The sequence below is a fragment of the Nerophis ophidion genome, linkage group LG20 (assembly GCF_033978795.1).
Source record: "Nerophis ophidion isolate RoL-2023_Sa linkage group LG20, RoL_Noph_v1.0, whole genome shotgun sequence".
In the NCBI taxonomy this organism is placed as follows: domain Eukaryota; kingdom Metazoa; phylum Chordata; class Actinopteri; order Syngnathiformes; family Syngnathidae; genus Nerophis; species Nerophis ophidion.
Genome location: NC_084630.1, coordinates 35,689,097 through 35,702,845, shown reverse-complemented (window position 1 = coordinate 35,702,845; position 13,749 = coordinate 35,689,097). Strand labels below are relative to the sequence as shown.

The 13,749-nt window shown below is 38.8% G+C and overlaps 1 protein-coding gene across 1 annotated transcript in view; it reads right to left on the bottom strand.

Moving 5' to 3' along the window:
• Positions 1–7,896: 7,896 nt before the first annotated feature.
• The window catches only part of polg2 (polymerase (DNA directed), gamma 2, accessory subunit), a 17,947-nt gene continuing 12,094 nt past the window's right edge, over positions 7,897–13,749 (bottom strand). Inside the window, exons 8-9 of the mRNA XM_061881088.1 lie at positions 8,370–8,470; positions 7,897–8,297 (exon numbers count right to left, since the gene is read on the bottom strand). Coding sequence (XP_061737072.1) covers positions 8,132–8,297; positions 8,370–8,470 — 267 coding nt within the window. The 3' untranslated portion in view covers positions 7,897–8,131. The remainder of the gene's footprint in view (positions 8,298–8,369; positions 8,471–13,749) is intronic.

The following is a 13,749-nucleotide window of genomic DNA, read 5'->3' as shown; positions in this document are numbered from 1 at the left end:
AAGGGTTATGGTGGATGAATATAAGATAATTTATACATTTAAATCAAACCAAGATATGAATGAGATAGCCAAGGTGCTCAGGGACGGACGGCTGTTGATTAAATGCAAAAATGGAGAGCAAAAGAACAAAGCAATGCGATTGCAAAAACTGTGCAACAAAATAATAAAGGAAAAAATTGAAGTGGGAGAACGAAAGGAGGCAAGAGGAGTCGTGACAGGAATCCCAAGAGGAGAACATTTAGATGATCTGAAAAAAGAAATAAAAGGAGGAACTGTCACTATGATGAAAAGAATGATGGCATTTAGGAACGGTGAAAAGACTGAGAGCGAATCCGTGCTAGTGCAATTTGCAGAGGAGGTCCTACCAGAGAGAATCCATCCATCCCATCCATTTTCTACCGCTTATTCCCTTTCGGGGTCGCGGGGGGCGCTGCCGCCTATCTCAGCTACAATCGGGCGGAAGGCGGGGTACACCCTGGACAAGTCGCCACCTCATCGCAGGGCCAACACAGATAGACAGACACCATTCACACTCACATTCACACACTAGGGCCAATTTAGTGTTGCCAATCAACCTATCCCCAGGTGCATGTATTTGGAAGTGGGAGGAAGCCGGAGTACCCGGAGGGAACCCACGCATTCACGGGGAGAACATGCAAACTCCACACAGAAAGATCCCAAGCCTGGATTTGAACCCAGGACTGCAGGAACTTCGTATTGTGAGGCAGACGCACTAACCCTCTGCCACCGTGAAGCCTATGTTTTAACACAATGTAGGAAATACAATAGAGAAAGAGAAATACTGGAAAATAAGTTAGCAAAAGAAAATATTAGGTTAGAAGTGGGAAGTATATTAGGATTGCATTCAGAAAACATAGGATACAAAGCAATATACACATATTTAAATAGTTCACTAAAATTGATAGGAAAACATACTACAGGGCTGTGTGATTTTTGCCATCAAATAGAGAATGTTGACCATGTTTTAACACAATGTAGGAAATACAATAGAGAAAGAGAAATGCTGGAAAATAAGTTAGCAAAAGAAAATATTAGGTTAGAAGTGGGAAGTATATTAGGATTGCATTCAGAAAACATAGGATACAAAGCAATATACACATATTTAATAAAACACTGGGTTAAATAAAATAATATAGAGTAGGGTTCCACCTCGGTCCACACTCCATTACAGTAGGTGGCGGTAATGCACACCAGAAGGTTGCCTGCCAACCGCCATAAAAACAAAAGAAGAAGAAGAAGAAGACGAGAGATGGCGGCACCTGGAGAGCTCCGAGATTGACGAAGATTGGCGAAGATACTTTTACTTTTACTTGAGTATATTTATAGAGAAGAAACACTACTTTTACTCTGCTCCATTTATCTACATTCAGTTCGCTACTCGCTACTTTTTTTTATCGATCTATTAATGTTTGTTTTGGTTAATGACAGAGCTTCAAAGTAGAATCTACGCATGCCTGCGTTTCACCAATCACATGCAGTCACTGGTGACGTTGGACCAATCAAACAGAGCCAGGCGGTCACATGACCCGACTTAAACAAGTTGAAAAACGTATTGGGGTGTTACCATTTAGTGGTCAATTGTACGGAATATGTACTCTACTGTGCAATCTACTAATAAAAGTTTCAATCAATCAATCAAAAGTGTAAAGGAAAAAAGACACTTTTTATTTCAACCGTGCTTCCCGTCAAAAGCCTAAAGACTGACCGCACAGTTCCTGTCTTCACAATAAAAGTGCCGCTCCATCGCGCCTGCGTTAACAAAATAAGAGTCTCCGAAAGCCAGAGCAAACAAGCTAGCAAGCCACGGAGTTTGCCGCCAATGTATTTCTTGTAAAGTGTATAAAAACGAATATGGAAGCTGGACAAATAAGATGCCAAAAACCTTAGACAGAAAAGAGGAACTTTTTTTCCCCTCCATTTGAAAACGTGGACGTCTGATTCCAATCATTGCAAGTCATCAGAATCAGGTAATACACCAACTTATATTCTTGTCTTCATTAAAGATAGGAATCTATGTGTTAAACATGCATGTATATTCATTAAAACACCTTTAACATATCAACAAAAACGGCAAAATATAAATTATATACTGTATATATAAATGTATGTGTATATATATGTGTGTGTATGTGTATATGAGGTAGATCACCTCGACTTGGTCATTTACTAAGTAATTGATAAACGTTGAAAAACTTATTGGGGTGTTTCCATTTAGTGGTCAATTGTACGGAATATGTACTGTACTGTGCAATCTAATAATACAAGTTTTAATCAATCAATCAAATCAATGAATGCCTACTGAGCCTATGGTGCTGTTAAGTTATTGTGGCTCAATGTGCCATTTTTTTATTTTATTTTAATGTACTATTATTTAATATATATTATTGTTTTAGTTGCTTAAGAGATATTCCTGGCTCAGAATTTGCTCGTTGCTATTTTTATGTTTTTGTGCATTATTTGTTGCCGTAACGAGGTTACTCATCAGTTACTCAGTACTTGAGTAGTTTTTTCACAACATACTTTTTACTTTTACTCAAGTAAATATTTGGGTGACTACTCCTTACTTTTACTTGAGTAATAAATCTCTAAAGTAACAGTACTCTTACTTGAGTACAATTTCTGGCTACTCTACCCACCTCTGTATAGGGGTTACAGATTATTATAGAAATCAATCCTATAAGTCTATATCTTATTATATATTTTTCTACTTTTCTGCCTTACTTAGTATTAGAGTACTAATACTAGTTTAATAAATAATAACCTTTTCCAACTTTCATGATACTGATTTTATTGTGAAGTTTTTCCTTTCCCTGAAGTAGGGGCGTCTCGTCCTCTGTTCTGGAGCATAATAGTTAGGGGGAATACGGTAAGTCCCACACACTGACACTTACATACTTATTCTGTACTTAAGGTTCTCATCGTGACAGATTCAAATCCCAGAGCCTAAGCTATTGTGTTCTGACTGGACAGGCAGAGTGAACATGAGATTCATAGGCTTGGGGGTTAGGGATTTAGCTCCTCTAACTTCCTGCCATTCAGGGAAGTGATTTACCCCTACTAGGCAGACGTAGGTCCTGTCTGTTACAATAATAATAATAATCTCTTTTGTCTGCTTCTCTAAAATATTATATATGACTTTTACCATGACAGCATGTTTTAGGTGTTTATTGGCCGCTTTGCGAAAGGTCTTGTTTTTCTTCAAAGCAGTACAATTTAGTTTAATTATTGGAAAACTGAGGTTAGAGACAAATGTAATTTAAAACATTTGTATGCACGTACAACACTTAAGACCTTCAGTATATCAGTATGTGGAATTCAATGATGGAATGGATTAATATACAATGTACTAATATGATCCACTTCAAGAAACTCTTCAAACGTTAAGTGTACGTAAGTCAATATTGTATGCATGTATGATAGACTTTCATTTATTCCATCTTATACTGTATATACAGTAAATGTACAAAACCCGAAAACAGTGAAGTTGTCACGTTGTGTAAATGGAAAATAAAAAGAGAATACAATGATTTGCAAATCATTTTCAACTTGAATAGACTGCAAAGACAAGATATTTCATCTTCACACTGAGAAACATTGTTATGTTTTGCAAATATTAGCTCAATTGGAATTTGATGCCCGCAACGTGTTTCAAAAAAGCTGGCACAACTGGCAAAAAAGAGAAAGTTGAGGAATACTCATCAAAGACTTATTTGGAACATCTCACAGGTGAACAGGCTAATTGTCAATAGGTGGGTGCCATGATTGGCTATAAAAGCAGCTTCCATGAAATGCTCACTCATTCACAAACAAGGACGGGGCGAGGGTCACCACTTTGTCAACAAATGCCTGAGCAAATTGTTTAAGAACAACATTTCTCAAGCAGCTATTGCAAGGATTTTAAGGATTTCACCATCTACGCTCCGTAATATCAAAAGGTTGAGAGAATGTGGAGAAATCACTGCACGTAAGCCATGATATTACACACCTTCCATCTCTCAGGCGCTACTGCATCAAAAAGCTATGTCAGTGTGTAAAGGATATCACCACATGGGCTCAGGAACACTTCAAAAAACCACTGTCAGTAACTACAGTTGGTCGCTACATCTGTAAGTGCAAGTTAAAACTCTACTATGCAAAGCCAAAGCCATTCATCAACAACACCCAGAAACGCTGCGGCTTCGCTGGGCCCGAGCTCATCTAAGATGGATTGATGCAAAGTGGAACATTTTTCTGTGGTCCGACGAGTCCAAATCTCAAATTGTTTTTGGAAACTGTGGCCATAGGGTCCTCGGTACCAAAGAGGAAAAAAACCATGAGTACTGTTCTAGGGTGAGAGTGTAAAAGTCAGAATGTGTGATGGTATGGGGGTGTATTAGTGGCTAAGGTATGGCTAACTTACACATCTGTGAAGGCACCATTCATGCTGAAAGGTACATACAGCTTTTGGAGTAACATATTTGTTATCATGGACACCCCTGCTTATTTCAGCAAGACCATGCCAAGCCAGGTGTTACAACAGCGTGGCTTCATAGTAAAAGAGTGCGGGTACTAGACTGGCCTGCCTGTAGTCCAGACATTGAAAATGTGTGCAGGCTAAAATATGAGGCAGGAGACTGTTGAACAACTTAAGCTGTACATCAAGCAAGAATGGTAAAGAATTCCACTTCAAAAATGTGTCTCCTCAGTTCCCAAACCTCTACTGAGTGTTGTTAAAAGGAAAGGCTATGTAACACACTGGTAAAAATGCCTTTTTTGCAATGTGTTACTGCCATTACATTCTAACTTTATGATTATTTGCAAAGTTTCTCAGTGTGAAGATGAAATATCTTGTCATTGCAGTCTATTCAATTGAATATAAGTTGAAAAGGATTTGTTGTATTCTCTTTTTATTTACCATTTACACAACGTGACAACTTCACTGCTTTTGGCTTTTATATACAGTGTGTGTATATATATATATATATATATATATATATATATATATATATATATATATACGTAGTCACGTCATCTACATTCAGTGTACTTATTTACTTGAGAAAATAACTAATGTTAAAAGGACAATAACAGTTTGAGAAACCATTGCAATAAAGTAATAACAAAAAATCATTAAATGTGTGAAATAAGTGTAAAAATACACATTTATTAACGAAAGATTAAATTGAATTCAAAATTACTGCTGTAATATTAATGAGACATTAATATTAATGACACCCTGAAAAAATATCAAGGAATGCCTGAAGGTTTAACAATATCAAATCTATCCATAATGACCATTTGTGGCCCGCTGTTAATTTTAAAATGATTTTAAAAATAAAAAATCCAACAGGTGAGACGTAATGTTGACTCTACTAACACAAAGCTGCCACGCAGGCTGTTTGATTCTTGCCAAAAACAATAATCATCAACCGAAATCAAATCAAAAGAATATTGACCTATTTAAGGCTCCAATTATTTCACATCGAGCATTCCACTTGGAAATATTTTTGGGGAAGATATTGCATATTTTGTGTGTTCGCCATATATAAAAAAAACAAAATTGTCAAAAGGGAATAAACAAAAAAAACCCCACAAAAACATAATCGACAAATAGATCTGAAGTCGATCTAGAGCTCTAACTGTGGTACGCATACCACTAGTGGTACACGGGCGACGTCTGCTGGTATGCCAAAAAATCACTTGACAAAAGTACAGTGTTTTATTTTCCTACAATCAAACACAGTGTTGCTGTTTAAACAGTGGCCGAGAATATTAGAGAGATAGAGCGATAGTACTTTTATTGATTCCGTCAGGAGAGTTCCCTCGGGACAATTTAAAAAAAATATCATACTTGTGAAATAAAACCTCTAACTCGTTTTTAATGAATACTTAGGCCTACTATGCTACTGTATTTTAATTGTGGTCATTACGGTGGTACTTGGAGAGCAGAGTCTTTTTTTGAGGTGGCATTGGTGAAAAAAGTTTGAGAACCACTGATCTGGAGACTTAAGCGTTTGGGTAAATCTAAATGAAAAAGTAAGAATTGTTTTTAACACTTTAATGAGTGGGATACCCAATCATTTTAGTGGGATTTTTTTTTTTTTTAAATCTGCCATTGCTCAAAAAATTATCATTTCAAATAAACATTGTTTGGAATGATTGACTTCTTTAATACTCCAACTACTTCACGCAAAATATTCCACTGATATTTTTGGGGGTTAAAATATTGCAGAGGTTGTGCTTTTGCCATAAAAAAAGGGCATAAAATACGGGTGTCAAACTCTGGCCCGCGGGCCAAATTTGGCCCGCCGTGTAATTTAATTTGGCCCTTGAGGCAATATCAAAATAACATTACAGCTGGCCCGCCGTTATTACACAGCAGCGGTGCCGCTGTAACACCGCAACTTCTCACACTTGCCAATCCTCCCGAAGTTCAGTGCCCCTCCCCAAAATCTCCCGGGGCAAGCATCCTGCCGATTTCCACCCGGACAACAATATTGAGGGCGTGCCTTAAAGGCACTGCCTTTAGCATTCTCTATAACCTGTCCTCACATCCGCATTTCCTCCATACAAACAGCGTGCAGGCCCACTCGCAAAATATATGCAGCTATTACACACACATAAGTGAATGCAAAGCATACTTGGTCAACAGCCATACAGGTCACACAGAGGGTGGCCGTATAAACAACTTTAACACTGTTACAAATATGCGCCACACTGTGAACTCATACCAAACAAGAATGACAAACACATTTCGGGAGAACATCTGCACTGTAACATAACAGAACAAATACCAGGAACCCCTTGCAGCACTAACTCTTTCGGGATGCTACAATATATTTTGATATTTACCTCAGAAGGCTGCAAATAGAAAAGAGGCATTGAATTTGTATTTAAATTTTATTTGATATGCCATTGATATTTAATTATTATTATTATTTGAAACTCGATTTTGCATGTCACTATAAAGTTATATAAGCCTTGCTTGTTCAATATTCAATGCAAAACTTGTTTGGGTCCCTATTAAAAGGTTCATTTGCTCAACCTTGGCCCGCGGCTTTATGTTTTAAATATTGGCCCACTCTGTATTTGAGTTTGACACCCCTGGCATAAAACATCAAAAACCCAAAAGTTTATAATCGCCAGCGCCCCCCGCGACCCCGAAAGGGAATAAGCGGTAGAAAATGGAGATGTGAAAATTGATCTAGAGATTTAGGCGTTGAAGAAAAAACACACACACCAAAAAAGACTTGTTTTGGTGGCAGCACAGCTCAGTTGGTAGAGCAGCCGTGCCAGCAACTTGAAGGATCCAGGTTCGATTTCTGCTTCCACTATCCTGGTCACAGCTGTTGTGTCTTTGGGCAAGGCACTTTACCCACCTGCTCCCAGTGCCACCCACTCTGGCTTGAATGCAGCTTTAAGATGTACATAATGGCTTTTCAGGGCTTCACGGTGGCAGAGGGGTTAGTGCGTCTGCCTCACAACACGAAGTTCCTGCAGTCCTGGGTTCAAATCCAGGCTCGGGATCTTTCTGTGTGGAGTTTGCATGTTCTCCCCGTGAATGCGTGGGTTCCCTCCGGGTACTCCGGCTTCCTCCCACTTCCAAAAACATGCACCTGGGGATAGGTTGATTGGCAACACTAAATTGGCCCTAGTGTGTGAATGTGATTGTGAATGTTGTCTGTCTATCTGTGTTGGCCCTGCGATGAGGTGGCGGCTTGTCCAGGGTGTACGCCGCCTTCCGCCCGATTGTAGCTGAGATAGGCGCCAGCGCCCCCCCGCAACCCCAAAAGGGAATAAGCTGTAGAAAATGGATGGATGGATAATGGCTTTTCACTATTGTAAAGTGCTCTTGAGTCTCTACAGAAAAGCGCTATGTAAAAATAATTCACTTCATTTGACATTTTTCTTAAGATTTTAATGACTGAATGTGGGTGCCTGCTAACAAACCTGAGGGGATCCCTAAAGGTAAACAAATCTATTGCTTTAAAAATGAAAAATATCAAAAGCCCTCGCACGGTTTGGATTTTTTTCCTGGAAAAAGTTTGGACACCCCTATCTTATGCGAAATGCTGAGTTAAGCTTGGGTAAAGTTCCTCCTAAAACGTTGACTATATTTGTGGATAGTGATTTACATGTTGTGTGCAGCAGAGATGTATCTGCACAGGAAGTTCTTCAGGTGGGAGATGTGCATGGTCTCTTTGACGGCCGTGTCCCTGCTGCGCACCTGCAGGAGGCCGCTCTCCAGCGTCTTGTCGCTGATGACCGCGCTAAAAAGCACGCCCATCTGGTCATACCTAAACAGGGTGGCTGACAGCTTAAAAAAGAAGTGCTTCTTCAAATTGGTGAAGGAGTGCTCTTCAACTTACTTGCAGTGGAGCTGCTCCAGCGGTGTGGATGTGGCTTCAAGATGTCCTGGCCAGACGGAGATGTTTGCTTCCTTCAACTCCTGCAGCAGGCCTTCACACACCTGCACAACACCGTCAATGCCTTTTTTGTCTGGGACAGCCTCAACAAGTAACCATTCAACATGCCGGAAAAAGGAGTAGGAAGAAGCAGAGCTCGGACAAATTGAGGGAATGAAATGAACGAAAGACAATCGAATTAAAAGAACTGACAAAGTACAGCTTTGCAGTGATAAAAGAAAAGAAGAATTAAAAGCGTCTTTAATGTTATGCAAATGTGTAAATCAAATAAGAAATGTGGAAATTAAATATAAATGAATAAATAACTTTACATTTAAATTAGGGGTGGGCAAATTAATGCGTTAATTACGAGTTAACTCATCAATCTATTAACGCCGACAATTATTTTATCGCACATCTGCGTATGTTATTTACATGCTTTTATTTTGTTAACGCCTTTTCTTAACAAGATGGCGTCGCCCGGATGGGCTTCGGCGTCGAGGGGCTCTTGGTAAAGATGGAACATTTGGCAAAAATACCGGACAATTCTGCAAATTTCATGGCTGGCTTACAGCGTGGTCACTCCGGGATCACTTACGACCGCCAGACAATTCTGGATGTGGATAGATCGGGCCGTTTTGGACTGAATGACGCGTGCTTGCTAGACCGGCTAGCTAGCATGGGAATACTTTGCCGGCTACATCCAGCGGCCTGTGAAGCAGCGGAGTATATGTGTTGTCTGTCTATTTATGAATAATGCAGACGAGGAGTGTTGGCTGAGTTCTTAACGTTTGCTTTCAGAGCGTGCATATCACAACATACAAGATGCCGTCATGGCGACACAACCGATACCGGGCTACCGCGCATGCTCGTCACTCCTGTTGCATGCTGGGTAGGGTAGTTCTTTTTTTCCATGGCTCATAACATCACAATATAGTACCATGTATATGATGCGTTCAGTTTATCAAAGCACCAAGCAAACAATCGGAAAATTCCCATCATATCAATTCCTAGATATGGTCATAATTATTCTAAGTGCACTACGCAGAATAAACACAACATTATTAATATTGCTACTACGGATAATTTGATCAAAAATTCCCTAAAACAGCCCACTACCTATAATATAGGTTTTTTAAACATAAACTCCCTGATAAAAACATTTTTTCTGCTGTTACCTCAGAAATTGCCTGTTCAGATGTTATGATTGTGGCTCAGAGATTTGTATGTAGATTATATTTATTTTCCATAACAAACAGGATAACTTAAACACCCTGGCAGTGGCAATAAGCTTAAATGTTTGTATTTACATTTTTTGAGTTGATTTTCATAAAATATGCTATTTAACTGCTACTGTTTAACAAGGACTGATTTAAATTGTGTTTGCACAACAAATGTTTTGGCGCTTTTGTTCATGTGGGAGAATATTCCAATAAAGGTGCACTACACACTACTTTTGAATTCATTATTGGGCTTTGCGTATACAATGCAGTTAATCGCGATTAATCGGAGAAATAGTGTGATTAACTTCGATAAAAAATTTTAATCGTTGCCCAGCCCTAATTTAAATATATTCGGTTTCAATTGTGAAACTCTATTGCAGGGGTGTCAAACTCAAATACAGAGTGGGCCAAAATTTAAAACTGAACAAAGCCGCGGGCCGAGGTTGACCAAATGAACCTTTTAATAGGGACCCAAACAAGTTTTTCATTGAATATTGAACAAGCAAGGCTTATATAAACTTTATAGTGACATGCAAAATTGAGTTTCAAATAATAATAACAATGATAATTAAAAATGATCAACGGCATATCAAATCAAATTTAAATAAAAATTGAATGCCTCTTTTGTATTTGCAGCCCTCTGAGGTAAATATCAACAATAACTTTTTCCAGAGGCTAATAAATAATAAATGGGTTATACTTGTATAGCGCTTTTCTACCTTCAAGGTACTCAAAGCGCTTTGACACTACTTCCACATTTACCCATACACACACACATTCACACACTGATGGCGGGAGCTGCCATGCAAGGCCCTAACCACGAACCATCAGGAGCATGGGTGAGGTGTCTTGCTCAAGGACACAACAGATCGTGACGAGGTTGGTAGAAGGTGGGGATTGAACCAGGAACCCTCAGGTTGCTGGCACGGCCACTCTCCCAACCTCGCCACGCCGTCCCAATACATTTGAAAATAAAATAACAATGAATAAATCAACCGTTCAGGCCTTTTTACTGCTCATGTTGGGGCTCAGGTGGGCGGGGTTAGGGGGGTTTGTTGGTAGCGGGGAGGGGGGTGTATATTGTAGTGGTCCGGAAGAGTTAGTGCTGCAAGGGGTTCTGGGTGTTTGTTCTGTTGTGTTTATGTTGTGTTACTGTGCGCATGTTCTCCCGAAATGTGTTGGTCATTCTTGTTTGGTGTGGGTTCACAGTGGGGCGCATATTTGTAACAATGTTGGCGTTGTTTACACGGCCAACCTCAGTGTGACCTGCCTTGCATTTACTAAAATGTGTGTAGAAGCCACATATATTACGTGAGGAGGAAAAACAGACCTGACGACAGGTTGTAGGGGACGCTAAAGGCAGTGCCTTTAAGGCACACCCCCAATATTGTTGTCCGGGTGGAATTCGGGAGAATGGTTGCACCGGGAGATTTTCGGGAGGGGCACTGAAATTTGAGAGTCTCCCGGGAAATCGGTGAATGTGGTGTTACAGCGGCACCGCTGTATGGCACCGGCGGGCCAGCTCTGTTAATTTGATATTGCCTCAAGGGCCAAATTTGGCCCGCGGGCCAGAGTTTGACACCTATACTCTATTGCATCACCTTTAATAAAACACACACTCCAATTTAGCATCAATAATCCCATTTATGCCTCGTCTACTCCATCAACTTCGGTCTTTTATAGTCGCTGGAGGTGTGGACTTCAAAAGTGAAAATCCTTCAGGGTCTCTAATTAACACAATCGTTAATATACAGTGGTGGTCAAAAGTGTACGTACACTTGTAAAGAACATGATGTCATGGCTGTCTTGACTTTCCAATCTTATTTTTTCGTGATGTAGTGATTGGAGCACATACTTGTTGCTCACAAAAAACATTCATGAAGTTTGCTTCTTTTATGAATTTATTATGGCTCTGAATATAAGTTGAAAAGAATTTGTTGTATTCTCTTTTTATTTAACATTTACACAACGTGACAACTTCACTACTTTTGGCTTTTATATACAGTGTATATATATATATATATATATATATATATATATATATATATATGTAGTCACGTCATCTACATTCAGTGTACTTATTTACTTGGGAAAATAACTAATGTTAAAAGGACAATAACAGTTTGAGAAACCATTGCAATAAAGTAATAACAAAAAATCATTAAATGTGTGAAATAAGTGTAAAAATACACATTTATTAACAAAAGATTAAATTGAATTCAAAATTACTGCTGTAATATTAATGAGCCATTAATATTAATGACACCCTGAAAAAATATCAAGGAATGCCTGAAGGTTTAACAATATCAAATCTATCCATAATGACCATTTGTGGCCCGCTGTTAATTTTAAAATGATTTAAAAAATAAAAACATAAAAAAGCCAACAGGTGAGACGTAATGTTGACTCTACTAACACAAAGCTGCCACGCAGGCTGTTTGATTCTTGCCAAAAACAATAATCATCAACCGAAATCAAATCAAAAGAATATTGACCTATTTAAGGCTCCAATTATTTCACATCAAGCATTCCACTTGGTGAATTTGTTATGGCTCTACTGAAAATGTGAGCAATCAAAAGTATACATACAGCAATGTTATTAATATTTGCTTACATGTGCCTTGGCAAGTTTACCTGCAATAAGGCGCTTTTGGTAGCCATCCACAAGCTTCATATTAGAAATGGCAACAGTGGAGGATGAATGTCATATAACAAGAAGATAGAGAAGAAGAAGAAGCTTATAGTAGTCGGCACAGACTACAAAGGCAAATGCGCGCATTTTTTCAGGACTTATGCAGATCCCAAATACAGCTCAGCATGTACCAGAAGCTAAGAAAAGTTGCTTTTGCATAATATTGTGAAACAAAAGGCCAGATAATAAGTCTTACCTTATACACACAGCATAATAATGTTGAAGCACAGTACAATCCATTAAGCGGTGAGGCTTCATAGCTTACCAAAGTCCTACTAAAACATTTTTACAGATTTTTGAGCGCCGTGTGTAATGTTCTATACGAGGGATAGGGAACCTGTGGCTCTAGAGCCAGATGTGGCCCTTTAGAAAACTGCATCTGGCTCTCAGATAAATCTTAGCTGACATTGTTTAACACAATAAGTAAGGAATAATTTTGCTGGTAATCACAGTGTTAAAAAATAATCTTCAAAATAGAAAACATTCTCATGCATTTTAATCCATCCATCCATTTCCTACCGCACCTGTTCAAGAAGTCACATTATTGGTAAGAAGTATCTTATTTATTATTGGTTAGCTTCAGAATAAAAATGTTATTAAAAATAATAGGAGACTTATTGTACTTTAAAAAAGTTGTTATCAATTAAAAATGCACGCATTTAGTTGTATTTGGTGTTAAAAAATATTATATGGCTCTCACGAAAATACTTTTTAAAATCTTTGGCTGGTTCCCGACCCCTGTTCTATATTTTCAATGGAAGATGTAAGATGTTGCTGTTGTTTACTTGAGTCATATTGCAGTCTTCACATATCTCTTATGTGTGACTGCCATCTACTAGTCACACTTTATTTCACCATGTACCAAATAAAATAGCTTTGAGTTCGGTAAGCACAACCAAAAGTATTCCGTACATTAGGCGCACTGTCGAGTTTCGAGACAAAAAAAGGATTTGAAGTGTGCCTTAGACCATGGGTGTCAAACTCTGGCCCGCCGTGTATTTTCATTTGGCCCTTGAGGCAATATCAAATTAACATTGGAGCTGGCACGCCGGTATTATACAGCGGCGTCGCTGTAACACCGCATTCACCGCTAATACTCATGCTAATGCAATGCAAGCTTGGTCAACAGCCATACAGGTCACACTGAGGGTGGCCGTATAAACAACTTTAAGACTGTTACAAATATGCGCCACACTGTGAACCAACACTAAACGAGAATGGCAACCAAATTTAGGGGGAACATCCACACTGTAAACACAACATAAACATAACAGAAGAAACACACAGAACCCCTTGCAGCACTACCTCTTCCTGGACGCTACAATATAAAAATTTATTATAGCCTGTGGGAAAATGTATTTTGATATTTAAGGCTGCAAATAGAAAAGAGGCATTCAATTTCTATTTAAATTTGATTTGATATGCCATT